The sequence below is a fragment of the Pocillopora verrucosa genome, chromosome 7 (genome assembly GCF_036669915.1).
Source record: "Pocillopora verrucosa isolate sample1 chromosome 7, ASM3666991v2, whole genome shotgun sequence".
NCBI lineage: Eukaryota > Metazoa > Cnidaria > Anthozoa > Scleractinia > Pocilloporidae > Pocillopora > Pocillopora verrucosa.
In genome coordinates, this window is record NC_089318.1 from 17,954,245 (window position 1) to 17,978,154 (window position 23,910).

Here is a 23,910-nt window from a genome sequence, read left to right on the forward strand (position 1 = left end):
TTAATATTTTGCAAATAAAGAAAAATTTATTCAACATGAAAGCCTTTATTTTCGGAGAGTGTAGTGATCAAGGAGTTTCTAACTTGCACTAGTCAAACTTTATCAATGCACTCGTGATTGAATGTATGTAACTGTAAATTGCATGGTGTAGTATTTCGTTGACTGTCACATCACTAGACCTAAATAATCACGATGGCCAATCAGCACAAGGTAAATATTGAAACGAGCCAATAAGAACCAAAAGTGGAAATATTATTCGTACTTAATAAACAGGCCGAAAAACGTGATTGACCAAGTTACGTCAGGTTTAGTCTGAATGGTAGAGAAAGTGGCCCAAATTTCCTCCGTTCGACAATCCACAGACGTAGGTATTGCTCTGATAGGCTTTCAAAAGAAAGATCTGCAGAAGTGAAAACGGAAAATGTCTTTTACAGGTACCCTAAAAAGGCTGATACCTAACCCTTAGAAAAATTCAGAGAAAGTTGAAAAAAAATAATTAAAACATAGAATGTATGGAGACAAAAGAAATCCTGAAAAAATACACAGTTCCTTTCGATCAAAGGTTTATTATTAATCAGCAGAGTGATCAACAAATGGTTACATGCGTAAATGGTAAAACTACAACGGCTTAAAAAACTCGCTCTCCACTCTTCCTTCAGAAGGGAGCTCAATACTGAAGGGCCCTTCTCCTTCCCTTAACTCTCTCACAGGCGAGATGGCTAGAAATTTTCTACACTATTCTAACTTTAACTTTCTCATTAATGCTAAGCCTTTAATTGTTTACCAAGTAAAGTCATTGCATTTTACTGTTGCAAGCTACAAAAGGAAAAATTCGACATCTTAGTTCAAACATGATCCTGAGAGTCAGGCTTTGATGATAGCCCTGTCTCCAGCTCAGGCCCAGTCTTAGGAGGCAGATTCGTCACTGCCTCGGGCCCCGGCATGACGTACTGTTCCACCGGAGGCTTCTCCTCAACCTTGTCTTGCCAGTTCTCAGGGTCTTTTTTCTTCCTTCGGAGCTAGATCACATGAGAGATAAAATTCAGTCATTAAAAGGAACAAAAATTGACACTCCTTTTAAGATTAAAGCTGATAAAGTGCGGCGCAATCAACTGAAATAGATTATAGCTTCAGAAGAGCATCACTGGCCATAATTCTCCACCATCTGCTAGGCCGGGATAAACGAATCCCTGACACGAAGGAACTTGACACTCTTTTCAAGGATATGAAATTAGTGGAAGTAACGAAACGGTTCTGAGCCACCACATGCAAACTTATGCGATTTGCAAATTTTTTACTTGGCTTTGCAGCTTTCAAAACAGGTCTGTTACCTATGTGTTTTTTTCCAATCAATTTCACCTTGAAGCAAGATACAACCATCAAAATCCGGCCCTTGGATACGCTCTTTTGTACTAAAAATCAAAACAGAGCTCGAATTTTCCTGGATTAGTACTAACCGCCTGGCCCGTGTTGTTCAAAGCTAGGTTAAGGTAACCCAGGTTAGTGTGAAATTAGATTTCAGGTCTGAAAACTTTAAAATAAAATTCAGTTTAAGTCTTTTTTTTTGCAATTTGATCATTGGATCTTCTAAAAACAATAGGGAAAATTTTCCCTTCAAAGGCTTTTAAAGAAACCTGGATTAAATTTTAACCCTAGGTTAACGCCAATCGGCCTTCGAACAACTGAGTCCTGGTCAATACTTACACAGAGCTTCAAAACGAACAACACTGCTCCAAAAAGGATAATCCCACTAAAGGCCCCGATAGTAGCTGCGTCTATCATCGCCAGCAAACGTTTGGGTTCAGACTCTTTTCGGTCGTCATCACGCTGAACATGCAACAAAACCTGAAAGGCTCCATCCGAAGGGTATTCTTTGTCTTGCATCTTGACCACAAAATTCTTGGATCTAATCTGGTTTACAGAAAACAAAGTTGCAACGTTAGGACTTACAGGTAATCACCTATGAAAATCGCCATGTGCAAGCAGCTTGGTGATAAAGCCAATGACAGTTTCAAGTCATAGCCATGGTGAATCGCAACCAAAGTTGGCTCACGTTTCCAAAGAGAAAGTCGAAAAGTAAAGCAAACAGGATAGATAGTGGGGCATGAAACAAGGAAACGTAAATCACTGATCAATCTGAATCAGGTTGCAGCCACAGAATAAGCAAAGACAGACCAAGGAAAGTGATGGCCTGATGATTAAAACTGACTCACATGACTTTCCAACGTTGCCAAGATTTCATCCAGCGTAGCCGTAGACTCACTATCTTCGACGATCTCGAATGTCACTTTGATGCCTCCCCTTTCGAGCTGACCGCCCGAGCGAAAAAATTGACATTAGCATTCTGGTAACTCAGGCATATTCAATAATGTCTTATTCTCTCTCGTAAGGTATCACTTCCCCATTTCAGCGCATTTCACCCCCAACGTCTAAACATCATTTTTCCCGACTTTCGGCATTAAATTTCGCATAATCTTTGCTAAGGGAAATTCTTGTGCATTCAAACAATACCGTTTGATTGATAACCATCTTCCCTTTTAGTACCTTTCTGCTTGAAAGTATATTAATACCGTAGGAAAAATCTGTTTTGGTCAGGAAGTTAATGAATGACATAAATATTGAGATTTACTTTCTTTCGTTTTTATTGTGTTTTGTTCTGTTCTATTTATTTGTTCTTTTTTTTAAATCGTTTGTTTGTTTGTTTGTTTTTATTTATTCTTATGCGCTACTGTAATAAAAGCCTTGGGATTGTCACTCTTCAGTTCAATATCCCCAAAGAATTGGGCCCAGTTCTTCGAGAGGCGCGCGGTTAGTGATAACCTTGGATCGAGGTTTTAACTTGTCCTTGATTTCTCGTGAGATAAAGTGTATATTAGGGCTTACGTTTTGAAGGGTTTTACCTTGGTGTAATACAAAAATGAAGGGAAAAATATAAACTTTAAAACTGTCTGTACAGTTTCAAAACTAAATCAAGAATTGTTACTGATCCCCGGTTAGCTTAATCGTTCTTTGAACAACTCGGCCCAGGGAATTTGGTGACCCAGTGCCTTTCATACTGGCCAATTAATGGAGGCTTAGACTACTAACTCCAAGTAAAACACTTCTGAATGGCAACATGTGTCGTTCTGTGATTGTGGGAAGACAACTGGGAATTCGTTCCGAATTCCATTAAGTTTACGCTGAAGCTATCTATTGTTATTGTAGTTATTTCAGTTACCTTGATATTCCGAATTTGCTTCTTCCTGATCCTATTATTACACTTCTTGACAATTTCGTCCTCTACGTACCTAGGGAAGGTCAGGAAAACAAGATGCAAATAAACATCTTGTATAGAATAGATCCTTTCTAGTTACGTTGAGGGCTAGATGTAGATGATGATTGAAGTTTGACTTAAGTAGAGGGGGTGAGTTTCTGAAGAAACTGTGGTGCTGTCTCGGTGGGAGAGTATAACAGGGTCATTTATTATTATCAACTGAGCTTATAACGTAAATAGGCAACCGCAAAGAGTTTCAAAGCTGACGTTTCGAGCGTTAGCCCTTCGTCAGAACGAATGGGTACCTACCACTTTTAATCAAAAGGGCTCCACCCATTTACTCTACAAGCCCTGACGATTAAAAAAAATTCTCACGCAAGTGTGGAGAGTTGTCTGAGATTGCATTTGCTTTGATTTGGTATACTTGTTTTTAAATGCCCGCACCTGATAAAACGTTCTTTGTTCGCAGCGACTTCATCATAGTCTCCCGCCAGCCTTAAAGTCACTCTTGCCACCCTGTGAAGAATACAAACATGCACAAGTGTTAAAGGACCTCCCTATCAAATTCCATGATCAAGCTGTCAATTCAAACCTGTTGTGAAATCCTTGGTTTACATTATTCGTGATAATGGCCTTTCTAAGTCGTAGAGTCCTGACAGCCTACGGAATCTCTGAAGGATTCTTTATCAAGAGTGATAAATTTGGAAACCGCAATGAAATAATGCACGCTATCAAAACCTGTATTTTGCTCACAGCCCTACAGTAAGGGAATAACGTTGTTTACCCAATCAAATTCCGCCCTCATGAAGTCCACCCTTACAAAATTTTTCGTGATAAAACATACTGTGTGGGTCTACAGCATCGACATTTTTACGGGGTTATTTCTTGGGCTTGTTTACAAAAATCTACCAACGTTTTTGGAGGTTTGCTTTCTGTGGTTACCCTGTGAACGCAGACATATTTACGCCAGATAGTCATGTAAAATGAAGGAGAAACTTAACTACCAAAGAATATCGCTCTCCTCTTTCCATCCCGACACGAGAAATATCTGTATCAAGATTGTAATATTTACCTCAATTCATTCTGCCCCTTCTTTCCTTCTCCACGTTTGACTTAACAACATGATAAAAAAACCGTTAGAATTCAAGCGGAAATGCATTTCATTTCAGTTCAAACATACAGAGCTAAGATAGCAAGTCTTTTTCAATCTTTTAAATGTCTCCACTCTCCAGAGACCAGCATATACCCTGAAGTCTTGAAAGTGATCACTCTTAAGTGTCTACAGATAAAAAATTAAGCTTAATCAAGAGAATTTACTCAGTTTGTATTCTCTTGGCTTAATGTATCATGTAATATGTCATATTTTTGAGTAGGATTTTTGGGAATAAATTAGCCGATAAACCGCCAACATTATAAACAGTTTTTGGTACCATGTGACTAAAACGTCATAACTTGAATCACAAATTTCCAAGACAGTTCGAACCTTGAGATTGCACTAGACTCAACAAATGCTACCTCTATCAGAATTAAATGCCGGAATAAGATTTACCACTTTCTCTATCAAAGACAGATAGCGGTGTTCTAACAAACATGAACAATTAGCCCTCCTTTATACTCTGTTGGCGACCCAAGAACTGTGATATCTGTCCATTCATTATCTGGTAATGATCTAGACTTACCACCTTTCTTTTCATCGCTTTTGAACTTGATAACAGCTGCTGTACAGTTTCTCTTTCCTCTTTCCACCTTTTCGCGCGTGTTAAGTATTTCTCGACCATTTCCGTCCACACACCAACATACACCAGCCGTGGTGTTACACTGTTCTGTTATGAACGCTCCATCCTTTGAATCACACACAGGGATGAACACACCAAGGTCTTCCTCCCTGCAGGAGACAATCGGTCATTCAATCAAACTCAGTTAGTGGCCATAGTTAGTTATGGCACTGCTACTGATTCTACATGTCTGTTGCGTGTTTTGTGATAGATTCGATGACCTAGTGATAAATGCTAAGTTCTATAGTTAGCAAACTACACTGGAGATAGAGAGTTTCAGGTTCGATGCCTGGCAGGATCACTATATTGCATTCTCATACAACATCTTTTACTCTCATTTATAGATGGGACACCACCAAAAGGTCAATGAGACTTGAGGAATTGCCAAGGATTTTCCTTGCGATGGACTTAAGGTGTATCCTTTAATTTCTAAGAGAAAACTGGGATGAGCTCTGAAAGTATCAGCCTTCTGGGCTATAAAGACTAAAGCTCATCATTTTCTAGTTGAATTAAGTACTGGACTTCAATTTGCATTTGAGATAGAAGACATCGAAGGCAGCGCAGTAACGATAGAGACTCATCAATCAAATCGTTGGAAGATTTCAGTAGAGTCCTGGAGATTTACCTTCCATTGTTTTCGTTGTTATTGCTTGTACGTCTTTCCTGTCCAGATTGATCTCCTTTGCGAAATCCATTGATGGATCCTTTCCCTCTTCTTCGGGTTCTGAATCTTCTACTTCCACTAGATCCACTTGAACCACTGAATCCACATGGACCACGTGAACCACGTGATCCACTTGATCCCAAGGCGCCATTTCGAAATCCATTCTGTATACCTGGGTTGCCAACATTAATGCCTGTTTGGCTACCACCATTTTCATCCTGTCCTCCTACGCTACCTGGACCGTAGTCTTCAACTTGAGATCCTGGAATGACCACTGGCAGAGTACCAAAGACTCCGAAAAACTTCTTCTTGTACACTTCTGAGGCCGAATGTCGCTGAATTTGGCACTGAGTTCCTACGAACATACGTGTACAAATACCTCACTCAGGAATTATTATAATATTCTGTTTTGAGTACCGTCAGGGACATCAGTCAATTTTGATGATCGTAAATTTGATAACGGTCGAATTCCAGTTCAATTTCGTCTAAAAGAAAAAATTTTAAGAAGCATTTTGGTCTGCAATTGCAGAAAAGGCAGAATATAAAGCCCAAGAAAACTCAAGCTTCGAAAAGTTTGGAACATTTCCGATGATGGTCGAGTGGTACCATCAACTGAGCCATTAAGCCACTCGCTCGATTGGCAATGTCTAAAGTAAATATGTCAAGAATATAAAGCCCAAGAAAACTCAAGCTTCGAAAAGTTTGGAACTTTTCCGATGATGGTCGAGTGGTACCATCAACTGAGCCATTAAGCCACTCGCTCGATTGGCAATGTCTAAAGTAAATATGTCAAGAATATAAAGCCCAAGAAAACTCAAGCTTCGAAAAGTTTGGAACTTTTCCGATGATGGTCGAGTGGTACCATCAACTGAGCCATTAAGCCACTCGCTCGATTGGCAATGTCTAAAGTAAATATGTCAAGAATATAAAGCCCAAGAAAACTCAAGCTTCGAAAAGTTTGGAACTTTTCCGATGATGGTCGAGTGGTACCATCAACTGAGCCATTAAGCCACTCGCTCGATTGGCAATGTCTAAAGTAAATATGTCACACCATCTGAAAAGATGGCTGGAATTATCATCATTATGATGAGGACTGTAAAGTCATGGAGAATCGTGATATGCATCAAAATAATTTGAAGTATTAAAGACCTTTCTTTACCATTACTGCAGTCTACTTTTCGATTTTGTTTATCAAAATATTCAGCGACGCATCCTCCACAATAATTCATTCGACAATAAGCTGTGGGATGATTGAAACAGCCTGGGGATGAGAGGCATTTGTCATAGATGCACAGTTTGAAAGGCTTGTCCTTAGGGCACACTGCAATTAAACAAAGAAAATTTTCGTCTCTCTTATTAGATCGATGTAATTATAATTGTAATAATTTTTTGGGGGCTTCAAGTATGAGGGTGGGGTTCCTCACTTCGTTTGTTACATGTATGTATTTGGGATATTTAGATAGGCTGCTCCAATTCAGCTCAATGCTGGTTTAAATGGCGGACTAAATTAAACAATAACGAGGCCAGATCACAACACCGGGAGCCATGTTCCCTACTCTTTACGGGAAGTATGTGGGTTCTTTTTTAACGTCCCTTGCTAACTAGTACGGAGAAGAGACAAGAGACGGGGGCCTACATTCCGAGAAGACCAGAATGTCTAATCATTTGTCGATTTCAAAGCAATGGCAGCAAATTCTTCCCAGTTATTTTATGACCCTGAGTAATAGTCCAGTCTGGGGTTTGAACCTTTTTGCTGTCATTTTAGCTTCTTCTTTCTTTCATTTGCGAAGGAAACTGAAAATGATAAAAATTAAAAGATACACCACCGTGCCTGTTTCTTACCTGGTTCGTTCGGAGGAACACACCTCCTCCCACATCCCATCATGCAGCATTTGTGTTCCCCTTCACAGTCCGCGTCAGTCGCACATTGGGATTTACACCTGTAGGCGGCGGACGTTGGCATAACAGGGCACATACCTGGTTTGTCTATAACAGAAAAGGCTGGCTTTGAATCGATCCAATTTAGCCGCTTACAAACTCGATCAAAAAGAAATTACTCTTTGGGTAAAAAAATTACGACAAATGTCAGCCGGGGGTTCTGTTCTCACACCAAATTTATATCACCAAAATTATAATATGTTTGGATTGAAAAAGGGAAATCATATTCAACCAACGGATGATAAGGAACGATAATTGATTTCCGCAAGTAATTGAATGAGGGGAATTCCAGTAATTCAAGTCAGTGACAAACGAATTTGAGAGCTTTTATTTCATGAGAAAATGTGGAAACAGTGAGGGAACATCCAGACTTTGGCATAGAATAGTCGATTCTACTCGGAGTGTTTTTTCGTTTTAGACGAAAACTGTGAATTCTAGCTAAAAAGATGTTATTTCATCCTTTGTCTATGTAGTTTTCAATCGAAAAAATTGGTCTCTGTACTATCCCAGCAGCTCAAAAGCAGACTCAGCCCTACCTAACGATCGTAAATTATCTCATTCTTACCAGCTGCAGTCCTGGAACAGTTGAGTTTTTCATATCGCTTTAATTGCTTTTTTCCCCTTGGCCCCCCATTTTCGTCAACGCACCAACAGAATTTTTTAGACCATGCACACTGTTTGCTGTCATAACTTCCGTCTGCAGCACAATTCGGAACAGTTGTATACACCGCGTGCTGGCGAGTTATCCGCGCAAGTTTGCGGCAGGTTCTTGCCCGTTGCGACCACTGCCTAATATTTTGCCAGCTTTCATTCCTTTGCTGCCTCCTTTGGGTCGCATTTTGTGCTCTAAGTCTTAAAGTCTTTGCGGTCCTTTCGTACCTCTTAGACATCACACGGAGATGTTTTTTGAGGTCTCTGTTGCTGAGCTGGGCTGTTTGACAAGGTGACAAGACTAGAACGATACAGCAGTACAACATCACTCTAAATAGCATGATCGGGCTAAGTTTTAATTCTTCTGCGTACTCGATCGCAGGTATACCTACATATTTCGTTCACTCGTAAAACGAAAACCTGTAGAACGCGCTACAGTTCGGTTAAATCTATTCCACCGACGAAGCGCCTACATTCTTAAAACTTTTCTTCGAAATTCTGTTTTGTTAAGCTGAATATATGCACTTTATAAATTTCGTTAACCTTTCTCATACTCTCGGGGGAGATGGGTTAGCACTCTAGTATATGAGAGGCAGGTATGTTCGTTAGATCTTGAACTGGCTCAGTATATTTAAACAACCGCCAGGAAACCTGGTTTGAGGAAATCAAGTCGAGGCTGGCGAAGAGACGAACTTGAGCACGTTTCGCGATAGACCTGGTACTTGTTACTTGGCCTGCGTCCAAAGATAACGAGCCTTAGTTAAAAAGCCAATCTGTCAAAATGACATAACGACGGTGGCTTTAGGAATTTCCTTCTAAACTCAAAGACAGAGTGATTTTGTTTCTCTCACCTTGGCCCCCTGCGCTACAGTTTGAGGGGGCTCCTTTTTGTCTCGTACCATTCCTCTCTCTTCCTTCTTTATCAACACACCAACATATCTTGACCTCGTGATAGCACTGAATTTCAGCAAAGCTTCCGTCTTCTTTGCATCTCGGAACGTGGCCACGAAAACTTTGGTGGCGCATCTCTTTACGCTGATACTCGCACTTTGTTAAGGCTGTGAAAAAAACCAATATTCTAACAAGGATGATATATAGCACAACAGCTTTTGGTAATTTCAGTGTTAACCAGAAATTGAAATCTTCAGACCTCTTCTTGCGCATGAGCAAATCGTAACATTGTAGATAAACCTAATTTCTGGGTATTCATACATCAACTAATTGAAAGCTGGGCGAATTTTTTCGTAAATTTCCCAATAAAGAGCTGGATAACACCTCAAGCTCCTCACTGAAGATTATTAAGAATTAAATCACTTTTCATTCTTACCTCGAGGAGTCTGCACTTTGTTTCCTTCCACGTCGTAACACTCGGGTCTGCAAGTACCACATGGGTTTACCCTGCACCTTACATTCCTCCGATTGTCACACCTCACATCCTCGCACAGTCTCTGGTTGCAATTCGACAGCAGTGGTTGATTCTGCGGGCAAACTGAAAAATAACATGAGTAAATAAATGAATAAAAAGTAGGTAAATACCACAAAGATATAAATTAAAAAGATATACCATAGTAATAAAATCTTCGGATAGGTTTTTTCCCTCAGACATGAAAGCAAAGGAAAAAGCATTCCATCATTAATATGCTCAAATTCTTTGATAAATATTTTTGCAGATACCGCTTTTCATTTTCAGACCTCTCTTGTTTGATTAACAGATTTTCGCTGAGGTGAGCCGGGTACTTTCCCTCTTATATTCCCTCTCCGTAATGTAAGTAACAGAAGCTATAAAGGGTGAAATTTCTTTATAAATTTTGGCCTAAACTAACCCCTTGATATGCACGTTTGTGTTATAAATAGAATAGGAAAGATAGTAAGTTTTGAGCCCGGTAAAGAAATAAAGAAATTTTTTTTTCGTCTTGTCACGAGCGTGGGACCAAAAAAAAAATTCCAATTCCCCGTGAGGACATGACGCTATCGACATAGTTGATCCTAGCAGTATGTAAGAAGCGTGTCATATGGACTTCGATTTCGTAATAGACCTCGCTCACCATAGAGTCTCTGTGGCTCAGTGGTAAAGCATTGCAGCGCGGAATCCAAAGGTCTGAAGTTCGATTCCACATAGGGACTCAGAATTTTTTCCTTGTCCCACGTTAGTAACAAGACGACAAACGTCTTCCTACAAGTTTGCGTTATGTTAAAGTTGTAAACTGGTCTTACCTGAAGAAAAATTAAATTTGAATTCGTTGTACAAGTCAGGTTGTTTGATCCAGTTATACCGCGGGCGGTGATCTTTTCCGCTCTTGTGCTCAAACAGCTTGAACAGGAAACCGTTGATCTGAGCCATCTCATCGTCAAGAATATTATGAACGTCTTCGTCATATCCAGTGGGGTAGTTCTCATCGTCATCGTTATCACTCAAGCCATCATCAACATCATTAACGTAGTCATCATATGCGTTACTATCATCATCACCACTGACATCATCTGTTTCTTCGTCATAAGTCTCAGGGCAAAGCTTGTCAAGGTGATCCGAATACGTTGGATGGTCTGGTCTCTCAGGATTTTCAACCGAATCATTTACTCCTTTATACCAAATGTAGAGAAAATAAGATATTGCACTGGTTCGTATACATGTTGGGTGAGCTATTATAAGCTCCCAGATTTATGTCTAAAATTCGATACAATGAAGTCACATGATAGGGCTTGTTAGTTACCAAATTCAAAATCATCCATGTTAACATAAGATTAAATTCTCGATTTTTCACCCAACATTTTATTTTTAGAAGTCTTTTCCATAATTTTGGCTGCTTTAAAAAGGATTTAAAAGCATTAAAATGGGAGACGAATAATTAGAGCACATTTCGATTGGGCGTCGTAAAATCAAAACCAAAGTAATCACGACGATCAATCGAAAATTAATAATTAATAGTCTCATATTTTGGTGTTTTTAAACCCGACACTTAAGAAAAGAAAATACCTTTAAGATCCAATGAAAATCAAAATGAAAATGACCAAACTTCCTAAAGCGCGGGAAAACGCGGGTGACCAAGGCATGATTGATTTTAGTTTTCCATTTTGACTGTTGAGAGAGTAGCGCGAGTTTTCTGGACCAATCAGGGAGCGAGGTTTCTGGACCAATCAGCGAGGTAAAGCGAAACCAAAGCAACGCAGGATTATTTTCGACACTCAATTTTGAAACTACTCAAATGATGGAGGAAGATACTGATTAGATGAGAATTTCAATGGAAAAAGTCATCAAACCTTTCAACAGGCGAAAACGGTATCGAGCCAACTTAAGACAAGACTTATAAAATCCTTACCTTGTTCACAAGTGTATTTCACCCGTAAGAATGCCACCTCTCTTGTGCAAGCTTTCCCTATGAGGCTTCCACTTAGTTTTATCCAGCAATCCTTTCTCCCTTGGCAACGGCTGCGTAATTCTTCGATCATCTTCGTCACGTTACAAAGACGATTACGTGCCACTGTGTTGTTGCCATGGTTTTCTCTATGACGACTGCACTTATGGTTGGGGGCTTGGACGTGATTTGCTTTGATGTCCATAAAGTAAAGAATGGTTCCTCGCCTGCATCGCAACATTCTAGAGCCATGAGTGCACACCAAGGCTAACCTGAAATCTAAATAAATCCAGTTTTAACATTTTGTCCACTTGCTTTCGTGCTGACAAGGAGAATTTGTTCAACAATCAAGAGCTTCTTTAGTTGGTGATCATTTCCTTTATTCTCATAACCTTAATGTTTGATTCAGGGAAGGTGTTGTAAGGAGAAATTAGATGCTAGTCACTCTTAGGGGTTAAAGGATTAATGAGGTTGGCTCGGGTCCAAACATCCGAAACGTTGGCAAATCGGTAATACCTTGTTCGCGCGAACAACTAATCTTTCCCCTTGTCAAGGTGTTCTCCATTACGCGGCCTTGATGATCTGATTGCCACGATAAACCAACTGCTGGCCACTCCTGATAACACTTGAAACTTCCGTCCCTTTTGCAGCGTGCAAAAAACGTAGCGAAGTTGCTTTTTCTGGAAACATTGGCTTTTGCGTTTAATCGGGCACTTAGAATGGATGATGCATCTTCCAGAAGACACCTGGGTATTTCTTCTTTTGGAATATGAAAAAAAAAAAAAAACCAACATGTCCATGGTAAGGTGGACTTATCGTAAACATTGGTCATGTTGTAACAAACGGTGTTGATAAACGAGGACCATGCAATTTTTGAGGTATCAACTCTCCAAATAAAGCAAAGAAATAAGAAGGTGCATGGGCGCGTAATGTAGTGGTCGGTTACAGTTAGCACTTTTAAAAGATGTATATCAGATGTAAAAAAAATACACACCTCGTTTAATAAAGGACAGTGATTTCGATAGTCGCTGAATAAACACTCAGGGATCGGTCATTAATAATCGCCCGGAGAGAGGTTGAGAGGTTAGGGTTGGGGGGGGGGGGTCAAATGATTTTGGTGTGTCATGATAAGATGTACGTGATCCCCCATAAGGCTCTGTAACATTAATTTGCTCACCCCCCATCCCCCCTTTCTTGGCAGTTAATTGGCAGTCAACTTTCTACAGTCTCTCTTTATACTTTGTTGGTGATGACTGATTCCCCCTCGGAATCAAAACCACGCGATCCCCTAAAGTCCTTGGACCCTCCCCCTCAGGCGATAAAAATGACTGGTGCCTAAATAAAAAATATTTCCCTCGCTGGTTTGTTTACAAAAACACTCAAGATAGGCTTAACTTACTCACCGGTTCCTCTCTTTATGGGATACCCTGAGGGCCCTGAGGGCCTCTCACTGGGGGGCCTGTGATGAGGTCTCCCTAGAGTGGACCAAAGAGAGTTTATGTTGTTCTATGAGCAACTGATTGTGGATATATGAAGATCATATATGTGAATATTAAAGCGATCTTTGCAGTATTGATCACAGTAGCGTGAACAGAAGTGAAAATAAGGCCTGGTTCTTGGAGGCGATGGGAGGTTCATAAGGGTGGGGATTATGACTTTTCAATCACAATAACATGAAAAAAAGCTACTTCTTAATAAATGAGTCGACAAGGTACCTTTTTCGCATTTCTAATAGGATTAAGTAATAAGATAAAACGAGTAAAAAAAAGCTGACGCTTTAGCGTTATTACGATCATAATTTCTATTCTTTTCACATTATCCACTCAAACAGACTTGTGACGCGTTAAGTCCTAAAAGAAATTGTTAACTGTCGAATATTTTTTAAAATTATAATGAACCGATCAATTCTCTTTGCTAAGATCAGTACAAAGACCGAAATCTATAAGGAGAACGTAGTTTTAACGAAATTAGATCAATCCTTAGGCTATGAATTTGAAATAAAAAGATATTTTGGATGAACGGAATTTTCCGTAAGATTAGCTTCTTTAAGCCTTCAAATATGTATTCTGACGATCTCGTCCTCTATCCGCTGAAAAGATTGACTCTTGTCCAAAGGCAATTTAAGTCTTACTGATAATGTTTCCGGTTATTTTCCATAAGTGCTTAATTTCCAACTATAGAAAACAAAATTATTTGTGCCATCTTTAAAAAAAAATGGCATCATTGTATCCAATGTTTACACTTCCGGGGTGAACACAGATTTTCAAATAAGCCGCCTAAACATAAGTGGCTTATAATATCTAATGGCCCTTGAGAAGTCTTAGGTCATTCATTTGCCAAACACTTCAGTCCATTTCTGTGGACAAATTTTCTTATAAATTTCTTGGAAAAAATAGACTGCAAACTTGTGATATTTGATTTTACCTGTAAGAAAAATTACAAATAGGTTTTGTTTTGAATTCCAGGCTTTACATCCAGATATTTATTTTGTTCAGTCAGTTGTTTGCGTTAGCATGTGTCAAGTAAACCAACCACTCCATGCTCCACACCTGCTGCGAAATAGCTATCCTACAAAAGTGTTTCAGAAATCCGCGCGGAAGAAAAGATAATTGATTGAACACACTGCCCTCTGTTTTTAATGATTGGCAAGAGTCAGAGTATTGTCACACCTAAAAAATTTCCAGTGTATTTTTGCGACACAGCCACTTAACAAAAGCAGGTACCGGGATTGCGTCGGTACCCACAGAGCTGAATGACCTGTTATGTTTGTCTTAATAGGTCGCTGCCATTTCAACCGAGTCATCCATAAAACCATGCATGAATAGTTTATTACATCAACAACTCGAAATTCTAGCCAATCAAAACGCAGCAACGAAAATGATTTCATCCGGTCTCACGCTATTTTAACTTTTCCGTAAAATCAATTGACATTGCGGTGAGTGTGTCATTCTTCCACCAAGCGTTCATGCTGTGCCAGCAAGGGCCGGTCTCGACCAATATCAACCTAAAACCAGGTTTGTGAAATATGATATTTTTCTACCTTTGACAATTACATAATTATATCATTTATTATCATAAAATTGCTTAGGGTTAGGTAGGTTAATTTCAATCTCTTCTAATTTTCCTTGTTTACTGCGCGCAGATTGCTCATTTCAGAGACGGTTTTGTCTGCCTAACAATATCAAGCAGAGAAGGGGAGGGCTCATATTTCCTCTGAAGAAGCAGGAAGACTCATCTGTTTTAGCCAAAAAAGCGGCAATGGCGGATAAGAACAAATTTTCCGTTTTATTCAAATGTACAATAAGTGAACTTCAACAGAGCACAGTGAAGCCACGACCGAAAATAAGAGAAAGAAAGATCGATAAAGCTGTACCATAAGTATGATATCACTCAGCAAAGCCTGTCCCAGTGTGTGTGAGGCAAGCCTGAAAAACTGTACGAAGTAAATCTTTATGTTCATCGGCTTATTGTTAAACAACGAGTAAGACTACAATGGGCAACCACCGGAGGGGAATTCAAAAATGCTGTGACACTTTGTTGGCAGTTAACAAGGCGTTAAACTCAAACAGCAGGTGAAGGCTCACAAGCTAGAATCCTTGTTTGATATATGATGCGTTCATCAAAAGGTGAGTGGTATATAAAAATCACAAGCTGATGCCTTTTCAGAAGGTACAATGAAATTTTAGTTGAATTTTATTCATGTTGGCGTTGAAGAAGCATCAAACTTCGCAGTTGGGTTGTCTTAAAAAAGCACTTAGACCTCAGTTAGTACAAAGACATCTAACCTTCACACACTTCGTGCGTAACACAATAGCATAAAACCCATACCATTTCTTTAAAAGAACCTTTCCAAAGAAAGCTCGAAATAAAATATTAGCCCGATGAAATATAACATCGCGACACTAACATCAGTGAATATGTTTACACTCTTTGAGGGTTTGTAATTAAAATTAACAAATCAAAAATGACGAAGATTTTATATAGGGCGAGTCCTTTTTTATGACTCAAAAGTAATCCCTGATTGCTTTGGTTTGGCTTTACTTCGCTATGTGATTTTTTCGGAAAGAGTCGCGTCATTCTTTCATCAAATCAGATGCAAAACTAAAATCAATCACGACTTTGTCTCCCGCGTTTCCCTCGCGCTTTAGGTAGTTTACTTGTTTTTACTTTGAGTTCTGATTGGCTCTGCATGGTATTTTCCTTTCCTTGTTTGGCTGTAGGGATTACTTTGGCTTTGCCTTGATAATACTCAATCAAAAAGCACTCTATTGTCTGATACATCTTCTTGTTTAATGCCAATAGATTAGTTTCATTTGAAGAAAGAGGATGAATTGCATTAATTTTAATCTCAAAAACCACTCCATTCACAATTCAACAAATGGCGTCCACCCACCAAAAAAAAAAGTACACAAATCAGTGCAGCATTTTTACGAGTTTTTTCTGTCATAAGATAACACAAGAGAATGCAAAAGTTAAGGCTATGATTACTTTTCAACTTTATAATTTCTAATCATTCCCTTATAGTCATAAGGGATTCTTATTCCTTTATTCATTCAAGTAAGGATTTACCTCTTGCGTCTGTTACACTTATTTTTGATAGAAAAACCTCAACGTTATTTCACAACTGGAATTGACAGAGCAAGATATCATGTCCATGCAGTGCTAAGAAGAGGACTTCAGTTCACATTTCAGAGTTAACGTAACGATACCTGCATCTCAGAGCAATTTCGATTGTGTGTTGGAAGTAATTATGAATTGTTTTGGTTTACTTCACTACGCTCTGTGATTGGGCTAAAAAAACTCGCGCCCAATTTCCAACCAATCGAATGAAAAACTGAAACCAATCCCGACTTGGTCATTAGCGTTTTCCCGCGTTTGAAGCAGTTTCCATGGTTTTGGTTTGGGTTGCTATTGGCTAATTGGGATATTATCCTTTATTCTGACTGATCGATGTGATTTCTCTGGTCCTGGTCTCACGACATTCAATCGAAAAGCTCTTTAGTGGCTCATAGCCTCGCCAAGCTCTAAGAATGGTTTGAAAAGATGGGCAACAACTTGTTTACTAATGATAACTTGACAACACACTCAACCTCTGCCTGCGACAGTAATCAAGGGCTTTTTACTGAACATGACATGACCCAAAGAGCAGCTGGCTGATCGAGCACACTCAATAATCACATGAGAGAAGCTAAATCTAAACCACTTTTCCTACTACCAAATCACAGACTAACACGGTTCTTCACAAATTACCTGATCACATACCAGAAGGATAACTCAGATGTTCACCACTAACATTGCAGATGTTGCAAAATCAACAATTAAGCATCACAAATAACCATAACTGTCACGTTGTACTAACACTTTGTTTTTTAACATAGGCACACATTCCATGTAAACTTCCAAATAACTGCAGGCACATTGCACTTAATTGCATGCTGATATCCAAACTCATCTAACTCCATAACACAAAATTGTTAAGTATTTCGTACCAAGTGCCTCATAACACAATCAGTAACGATTTTGCTCAAATTCGACCATGCATTTAGAAATAATGTTGCTTCATGTTGTTCAGATTTGAATTTAGTTGAGGAAACCAATACTAACGAGTTTGCCATAAGGAGTTTTGATACTTTTAAACTATTATCTGGCAATATCTGATTTTCTTCACGAGTCTAATAAGCAAATGCTCCGTGACATGTCATTCACATAGATAAGAATCCACGTGATTACCAAGCGTAATTCAATATACGTCATTCATATAGGCAGACGTGCTTTTAAAAGTAGGAATGCTCGAAATTACTCGGGAGCTAACGTTCACTTCTTTGAAAGCTTTGCACCAGAAAGACAAGTTTGTCTTTCGTCACTCATTTGAAACCAAATATTCCTTATTACTTTCATCCACGGTTTCTAATCTTGATATCCCTCATTTAGCTAATATCATGTCAGGATCTAAAATGCTACTAATGCTTACTGGAATATTGCTTAACCAGTCAATAAGACAAAAACTAAAGAAAGCTTTTAATACCGCTGAACTTAACACCACAGTAATACCAATCATATTGACACAGAGTAATCCAAGTTGTCTACAAATGAAAGGCAAAGCTTAATGTCGATACATATGTAATATCAGCACCTTACAATCAGATGTTTCAAGACTAATCCTAATCATAATTTTATTTAGCCTGACTAACTTCAATAATTTTGCTTTAATTCTGAGACGTAACAATTTTTTAAACGCTATACTCTTGCTCCGCTCTATTTCTTCTAGCTGCAATTGCTAATTCCATATCTAATAACAAGGTTCGACTCTGACAGTAACTCCGATATTAATGCTTGTGCTACTAACAATTGATTTACTAGCATGACTCCACCTCTTAATTCTGATACTGGTGCTAACAGCCTTGCTTCTAACGCTCACATTTCCATGCAAATACTAACAGCCATTTTAACTGCGATACTAATTCTTTATCTGAAAACTAATTTAATAAAAAGTTGCCAAGCATTATTCAAGATCTCATCACATTTACTACCATTTTCTCTATGATTGTTCTTGAAAACTTGCGCTATCCTCTCAACCAATCATATGCAAAAGTATAATGAAATTGACATGGTGCTAACTTTTCCCGCGCTTCAGCTCGTTTACTTTAATTATCATTGGCTCATTGGATTTCACGTGACGCGATGCTTATTTTAAAAGCGGTAGTGATTTATATCTAGAAATAACATCATTAATTCTAACATCACTATTTAGGAAATGCTTTTTTAATAAAATGCCTGACACGACGTCTATTCGAAAACATTTTGCATCCTCACATTGCTGCAAGGCTATCAACCTTGTCATTGTCACAATAATTGTATGCGATACTGAACGACACCTAGTCCTATTCTCACAAGAGAAGTAATAAGTTCATTTCAATGCTATAATCTTAACATGTTTGAATCACGTTATCACATTCCACTACTAAAATAAGGGGTACTTCATTTGTGATAATATTTGACGAGAAATAATGGGATTATTTTCAATGCTCTAATCTTAACATTTATGAGTCACGTTGTCATATCCTACTACTGAAATAAGAGGTACTTCATTTGTGATAATACTAACGCTAACACACACATCACTTTTTAACATTTTCATGATAGCCTCGAATAGTTCTTTGATTGCAATTCATAAAGCAAAGCATACATTATAAATGCTAATTACTAATGATCATAAGAATGTTAATGATGAAGAAACCCGTAAGAAGCTAAAAACCAAGCTAATTGACAATAATAATAAAAAGTACCGACTAATCTTTGAGAAAACGTTAATTTCATGCTAAAGCTTTTGAGAGTGTTGACAGTGTGACTCTGACAGTCACCTAAGTAATGTACTAAACAGTTCTATTTTTGATTAAAGAACGTGATCTAATGGTAGATGCTGCTGATTTTGGAATTAATAAAACAATAATCATCATCCTAAGACAAGAGACAAACGCCATCATCGATTTCAATAACATTTTGTAACGAGTTCCGATTTCATATTTAGCTTCATGGCTTAATTTTGATACTAACTGAACATGGTACCGTCAATAAAGCTAACAAAAATTGGAAGTTGAAAAATGCTTTATAAATTAACATAAACATTGATAATAATGATAATAATGATAACATAAAAAATATATCAAAGAAGATCAAGAATATCAATTGTGTAACCATTATTAAATCAATTTGTAAACTAATATAAAGGATATTACATGGTCGCGCGGATGTACGAAATTCCTCTTCGAGTGTTAAAAAAATATTTTTTATGAACACCAATGAAATGCTAAATCAAAGGCACTGCATCGAAAGGCGCGATTTTTATATGTTACCATAACAACAGTTCTATTTTCATGTGTGAAGATAACATGTTATCTTCACGTGTGAAGAAATCAAGTTTTCGCGCGAAAGCTCACTCGGTATTTCATTGATGTTTATAACTAAGAGGTTATCACATACCAATCATGCCTACTAATGCATATCTTCTAATACTGTTTAATCGTTGTTGATACTTTAGTGTTATCACTTTGAACCTGATTTTCATCTTACTACTACTGATGCATAAAAACATAAATGGCACCCCCCTTCCGGCAAGAAACTTGAAAAAAAAAAATGTCGCAACACAACTTACATTTTTAATATCAATTGATAACATGCAAGCTCATACTGATACTTTTCAGTTATTATTAATATATCAATCACTAATAACTAACTAATAACCAAATATGTATCAGGTGTTGATAACTACGACGATCTAAAGCTGTTCTTATGCGAAATGCTTGTATAGTTTATAATTGTATCTTTCTAGCTGATACACTAATGCTGATATTAATTCTTATCACTAACTCTCGCAAAGTTATAATGCATCACTTTCATAGCAGAAACCAAGTTATTTTCTTAATGACTGGAAAACTCCTTTTTTTAATTACCTAAGAAATAATTTCCTCTCTCAAGCAACTTTTAATTGGTTCTTTTCAATAAAGTGTTGCCAACTTTTACATAAATAACTACATACGAAATATTTGAATACAAACTGCAATCGATTGTTGCTTAACTGTTCATAATTCTTTGTTCAAAATCTCGAGATTAATTAACTGAAAGTTTATCATCTTTCGTGGAAGTTGTGTTACGTTTCTTGATACAGATTGATGGAAGCATATTTTTTTCATGGAGCAATGTATCAGCAGCTTGCTTAGATCGATGCCAAATGTTATTATCAGACTTCCATCCCTTTGGTTTAACTATACACAGCATAAAAAAATGTAAAAATTGTGCAGCTTCACTTACCTTTGTGAATTACATAATAAAGAATTAAAAATCAATGATGTTATGACGATGACTCAGCTCTGCGCATGTCCTAGCCACTTTAATTTAGAAGAAAACATTTCTTACCTCCCCCTCCCTGGGGACGATGACGGCCATGGTGGCCTCTTCCTGGTTCATGAGTAAATACCATGTCAGTACATATTGTGCCAATCAACTGAAGAAGAAGAAATGACGTCATATGTTAGTATTGCTCGGACGTTACAAGAGAAAACATGTAAGACAACAGAAACATCCTTTCGTCACCTAGTTGGCTGGTGATAAATACATAAGCTGCCCTGAGTCACCACAAGTTTATGGAAAGGAGCGAGAGCCTGAGTGATTCCCTGCATAAAGCTTGCCGCTACGGGCTGAGTCATGACCCTCTTTGAGTAAGAGAGAACTCTCCTCTTCTGTTTTTCTATGAGTTATGTCTTGAACCAATAAAATTTCCAGATTCAACTCGATACTCACAAAAATCAAGATCATGTTCCCTTCAGTCTTCATTTTCCTAAAGAATTGGAGGAAAGAGGAGTACTACTCAATGAACTGACACTAGTATTGAACCAGATGTTCCTTGAAGATTTTATCTCCATCTTAGATAAACCAAGCTTCGGTAAAGATTCGAGTCGGAATTGGAAGAAATAAAATTGTTCGTTCAGTGAAGTAGGAATACGCGAGAGCCTGCAATATTGATAGCCCTCTTCGGCTTATATCGATTCTCTAACAAATATTAGTGGTGTCAGTTTTTATTTCTATTTATAGGCAGTTCGACACTTGGCAATATTAATGAAAGCCAGTCTAGTGCATACAGTCACAGGTATCTAAATTTGTTTTTAATTTCAAGCATTTTGGGCGAAATTTAAGCTGAATACAAAATGAAGATTATGCACCCAATGTAACGTATTTTTTTATGTGCACTTTAACTATACGCCCTATATACCTTGATTAATTTTTCTTCCTGTTAATATCTATGGACAGCTGGTTCTTTAAGATAAATAACACGCATAATTTTCCTGAGTTTTGAATATTAAATGTGTCTGATAGATCCTTGAAAAGTTTATATGGAAATATTCTAGAGAACATTTTGTCACACTTGAAGGCGTCTTAAAATTTCGTATACCCAATCGAAAAATGATTATAAAAACTAGAAGTATAAACATCAAACGAGATCATTTTATTCCTCGAATCAATAGCAGCTGCTCGTATCGATTTTCTGTTTCTCTATTTTTCAATGGTTTTTTTTTTCGTTTCTTTGTCAGAATTTGTTTAAATTCTGACTTAAATCTCACGAAGTAGCACGATTTATCTATTGAAATTAATTTGTATTTTCAGAGATGTAGATCCGAAAAATTCAAAGAAGGAAACTGGTGTTTGTCTGAAAAATATATCAGTTGATGTCAACTTCCCTTTTATCCAGCAATCGTGTGAATGAAGTCTAAATTTATTTTTTATCAACATGTTGCTATGTCTAAGGATTTTTAAAAAGTTTCACTAAGACAACTTTTGCCGTTTTAAGAAACATGGATTGTTTTTCCAGTCACTAAGAAAGTGTGGATTTCGTCTGAAAAGAGCTGATAACTTTGAACAGTGAATCATTGACCCATTCGAGTGCGTATTCTGTCCAACAGAACTTGACTTTCGAGACAAGTTTTGAAATTTTTAATATATTAGTGGCCGATCTTGGCTCAAGATGAGATCATATTTTAACCTGAAACAGCTTCTGGTATCACTTTTACGTATGTGTAAGTTGCAATACGAAAACCTTCATAATATTTAGAACACTATCGAAGTAATATCCCTTAAGTTCACAAAATTGAAAGAAGATTCAATCGCAGGACAAAACTTGCAGGACTGCATCAGCGCAATCATATATTTTGCAATAAATTTCCTTCGCTGTCGGTCTGCATGTATGCATTAGACATGAACAAATTTGTTCTGAATTCCGTAATTTCGAGTCTTACCCGCACCATAATGCCTAATGCGAGGTATAAAACTGAGATGATAACGGTTTGTTTGAGTTGTGTGTAAGAGAAAGAATAAAAGTTTTCATATTTGACGCATCTGGTAGCAAAAATTAACGTCAGTTTGTTTTTCAACTCGAGAAACAACTTGGCTGCTCTCACTCACCTCAAGATGTTAATAAGTAGTTTGAATAAAAATTTACTTCACTTCTATAGAAACCCTTTGCAAGGAACACACACTGAGTAAAGGATCTCCGTCGCCCTGAAGTTGCACGAAATATTTCAGTTTTGCGCCGACATACAATTGCTGCAAAAGGTGTCAGTTTGCACAAGATGTTCAAACTCAGTAGTATAATTGTGAAAAAGTTCTATAATGAGTTCATGATATGAGCCTAGTTTCTGATTAGATCGTTCATGACAACATCTTTAAGTGCTTCTTTGGAGAAGCATCCAATTGGCTGTATTTTTTGCAACAGATGCACTGCGGCATCGTAAATACTGTAAGTAAGAATAGATGATTAGCCATCTTGTCTTAAATATACAAGAAAAATGCTCGTAAAATGGTTTTATCAACCGTTTATGCCAATAAATTGTAGCTTATTCCAGGAATTCAGTTAGTAAAACGGAGCGAAACAGTAGCGCGATAGTAGCAGATAAACGAAAAAGCTAGAGAGGTCTGTGTCGGGTCGGGTAAAGAACAAGGAGTGCGTTTAATTCCGACTTAAAAAATTGCTGATTCACGAGTTTAAAAACAGATTGCGACTCATTGTTGATAAGTTTTGCACTCTGTTTGGTAGGCTGAGAATTTTTGTATTTCACAGAGTGAGGTGTTTTTACGACCAGAAAATCCTAGAAGTTACACAAATTTTCTGTTCAATACATGTTAACTCCTGCTCATCGTTCAGCTTTTGCCACGATTTGGGAAAAACAAGATGAGAAAAGTAGCTTTAATTTTTTTTTCCGTCTTTCTTTGTTCACAACTGCAAGCTCCTTCATTGTCCATATCTATTCTGTTATTACCTAGGTTAGAAGCTTCGAGTCCAAAGTGGAATGATTCCAGTGTTCTCCTTTTCGGGCGGTAACCGGTAACATTTACCGCCTGGAGTACCCCTTATTACCGTTTAAAATGGCTTGGAATTCTTGAAATTCAACAGGTAAAAGGATTGCTTTGCCGGTTTGAAAATTTATTTTACCTGTCATGCTTGAAATAAGGGAGAACACTGGGAATGAATTCTTCTCTCACAAGCCTACCTGTCATCTACAAGATATGGACTACACATTAAATTGAAGAGGATAATAAACCCACAGCTTGTGTGTGTCGTCCTTTATTGCATCGTTGACTTTTCCATGTCTTCTTTTTTCTTTAACAAAACCGAACCGACGAGTAATGTGTCCACATTGTTTGCCTACGAGTTCTTCTCGTGTCTCACTAATATATGTTACTCAAGATGCGATGGATGACCTTATTTCGGGGAAAGCTGTCATCGTG

The 23,910-nt window shown here is 37.9% G+C and overlaps 1 protein-coding gene and 1 long non-coding RNA gene across 6 annotated transcripts; one reads left to right on the forward strand and one right to left on the reverse strand.

The window, feature by feature from the left end:
- Positions 1-556: 556 nt before the first annotated feature.
- LOC131784844 (uncharacterized) lies at positions 557-23,898 on the reverse strand. 5 transcript variants are annotated; one of them, XM_066169448.1, is made up of 20 exons: positions 23,728-23,898; positions 20,932-20,968; positions 20,548-20,635; positions 13,038-13,109; positions 12,151-12,396; positions 11,599-11,913; positions 10,496-10,861; positions 9,609-9,770; positions 9,133-9,339; positions 8,196-8,582; positions 7,535-7,678; positions 6,852-7,013; positions 5,654-6,047; positions 4,933-5,138; positions 4,326-4,365; positions 3,698-3,769; positions 3,218-3,287; positions 2,214-2,309; positions 1,705-1,911; positions 557-1,019 (listed from the first exon to the last, which is right to left on the reverse strand). In XM_066169448.1, the coding sequence occupies exons 2-20, from the start codon at positions 20,962-20,964 to the stop codon at positions 846-848; spliced, it is 3,441 nt and encodes a 1,146-aa protein (XP_066025545.1). In that variant the 5' UTR covers positions 20,965-20,968; positions 23,728-23,898; the 3' UTR covers positions 557-845. The 5 variants fall into 5 exon arrangements, with proteins under 5 accessions (XP_066025545.1, XP_066025543.1, XP_066025542.1 ...); XM_066169446.1 differs by having other exon boundaries at positions 12,151-12,390; positions 23,673-23,898; XM_066169445.1 differs by having other exon boundaries at positions 12,151-12,393; positions 23,673-23,898.
- Positions 14,577-18,139, forward strand: LOC131784780 (uncharacterized). Its single transcript, XR_009340229.2, has 3 exons — positions 14,577-14,648; positions 14,777-15,260; positions 16,235-18,139. It is a non-coding gene; the product is annotated as an uncharacterized lncRNA (long non-coding RNA).
- Positions 23,899-23,910: the final 12 nt, after the last annotated feature.

Excerpts from the sequence above, each read along its gene's own strand:
- LOC131784844 (XM_066169444.1), bottom strand. The coding sequence starts at position 23,701 with ATGTGTAGTCCATATCTTGTAGATGACAG. Across the intron at positions 13,110-20,547 it reads TCGTCCCCAGGGAGGGGGAG|GGAGACCTCATCACAGGCCC; the intron begins GTAAGAAATGTT and ends GGTCCACTCTAG. Across the intron at positions 10,862-11,598 it reads GAAATACACTTGTGAACAAG|GAGTAAATGATTCGGTTGAA; the intron begins GTAAGGATTTTA and ends TTTGGTATAAAG.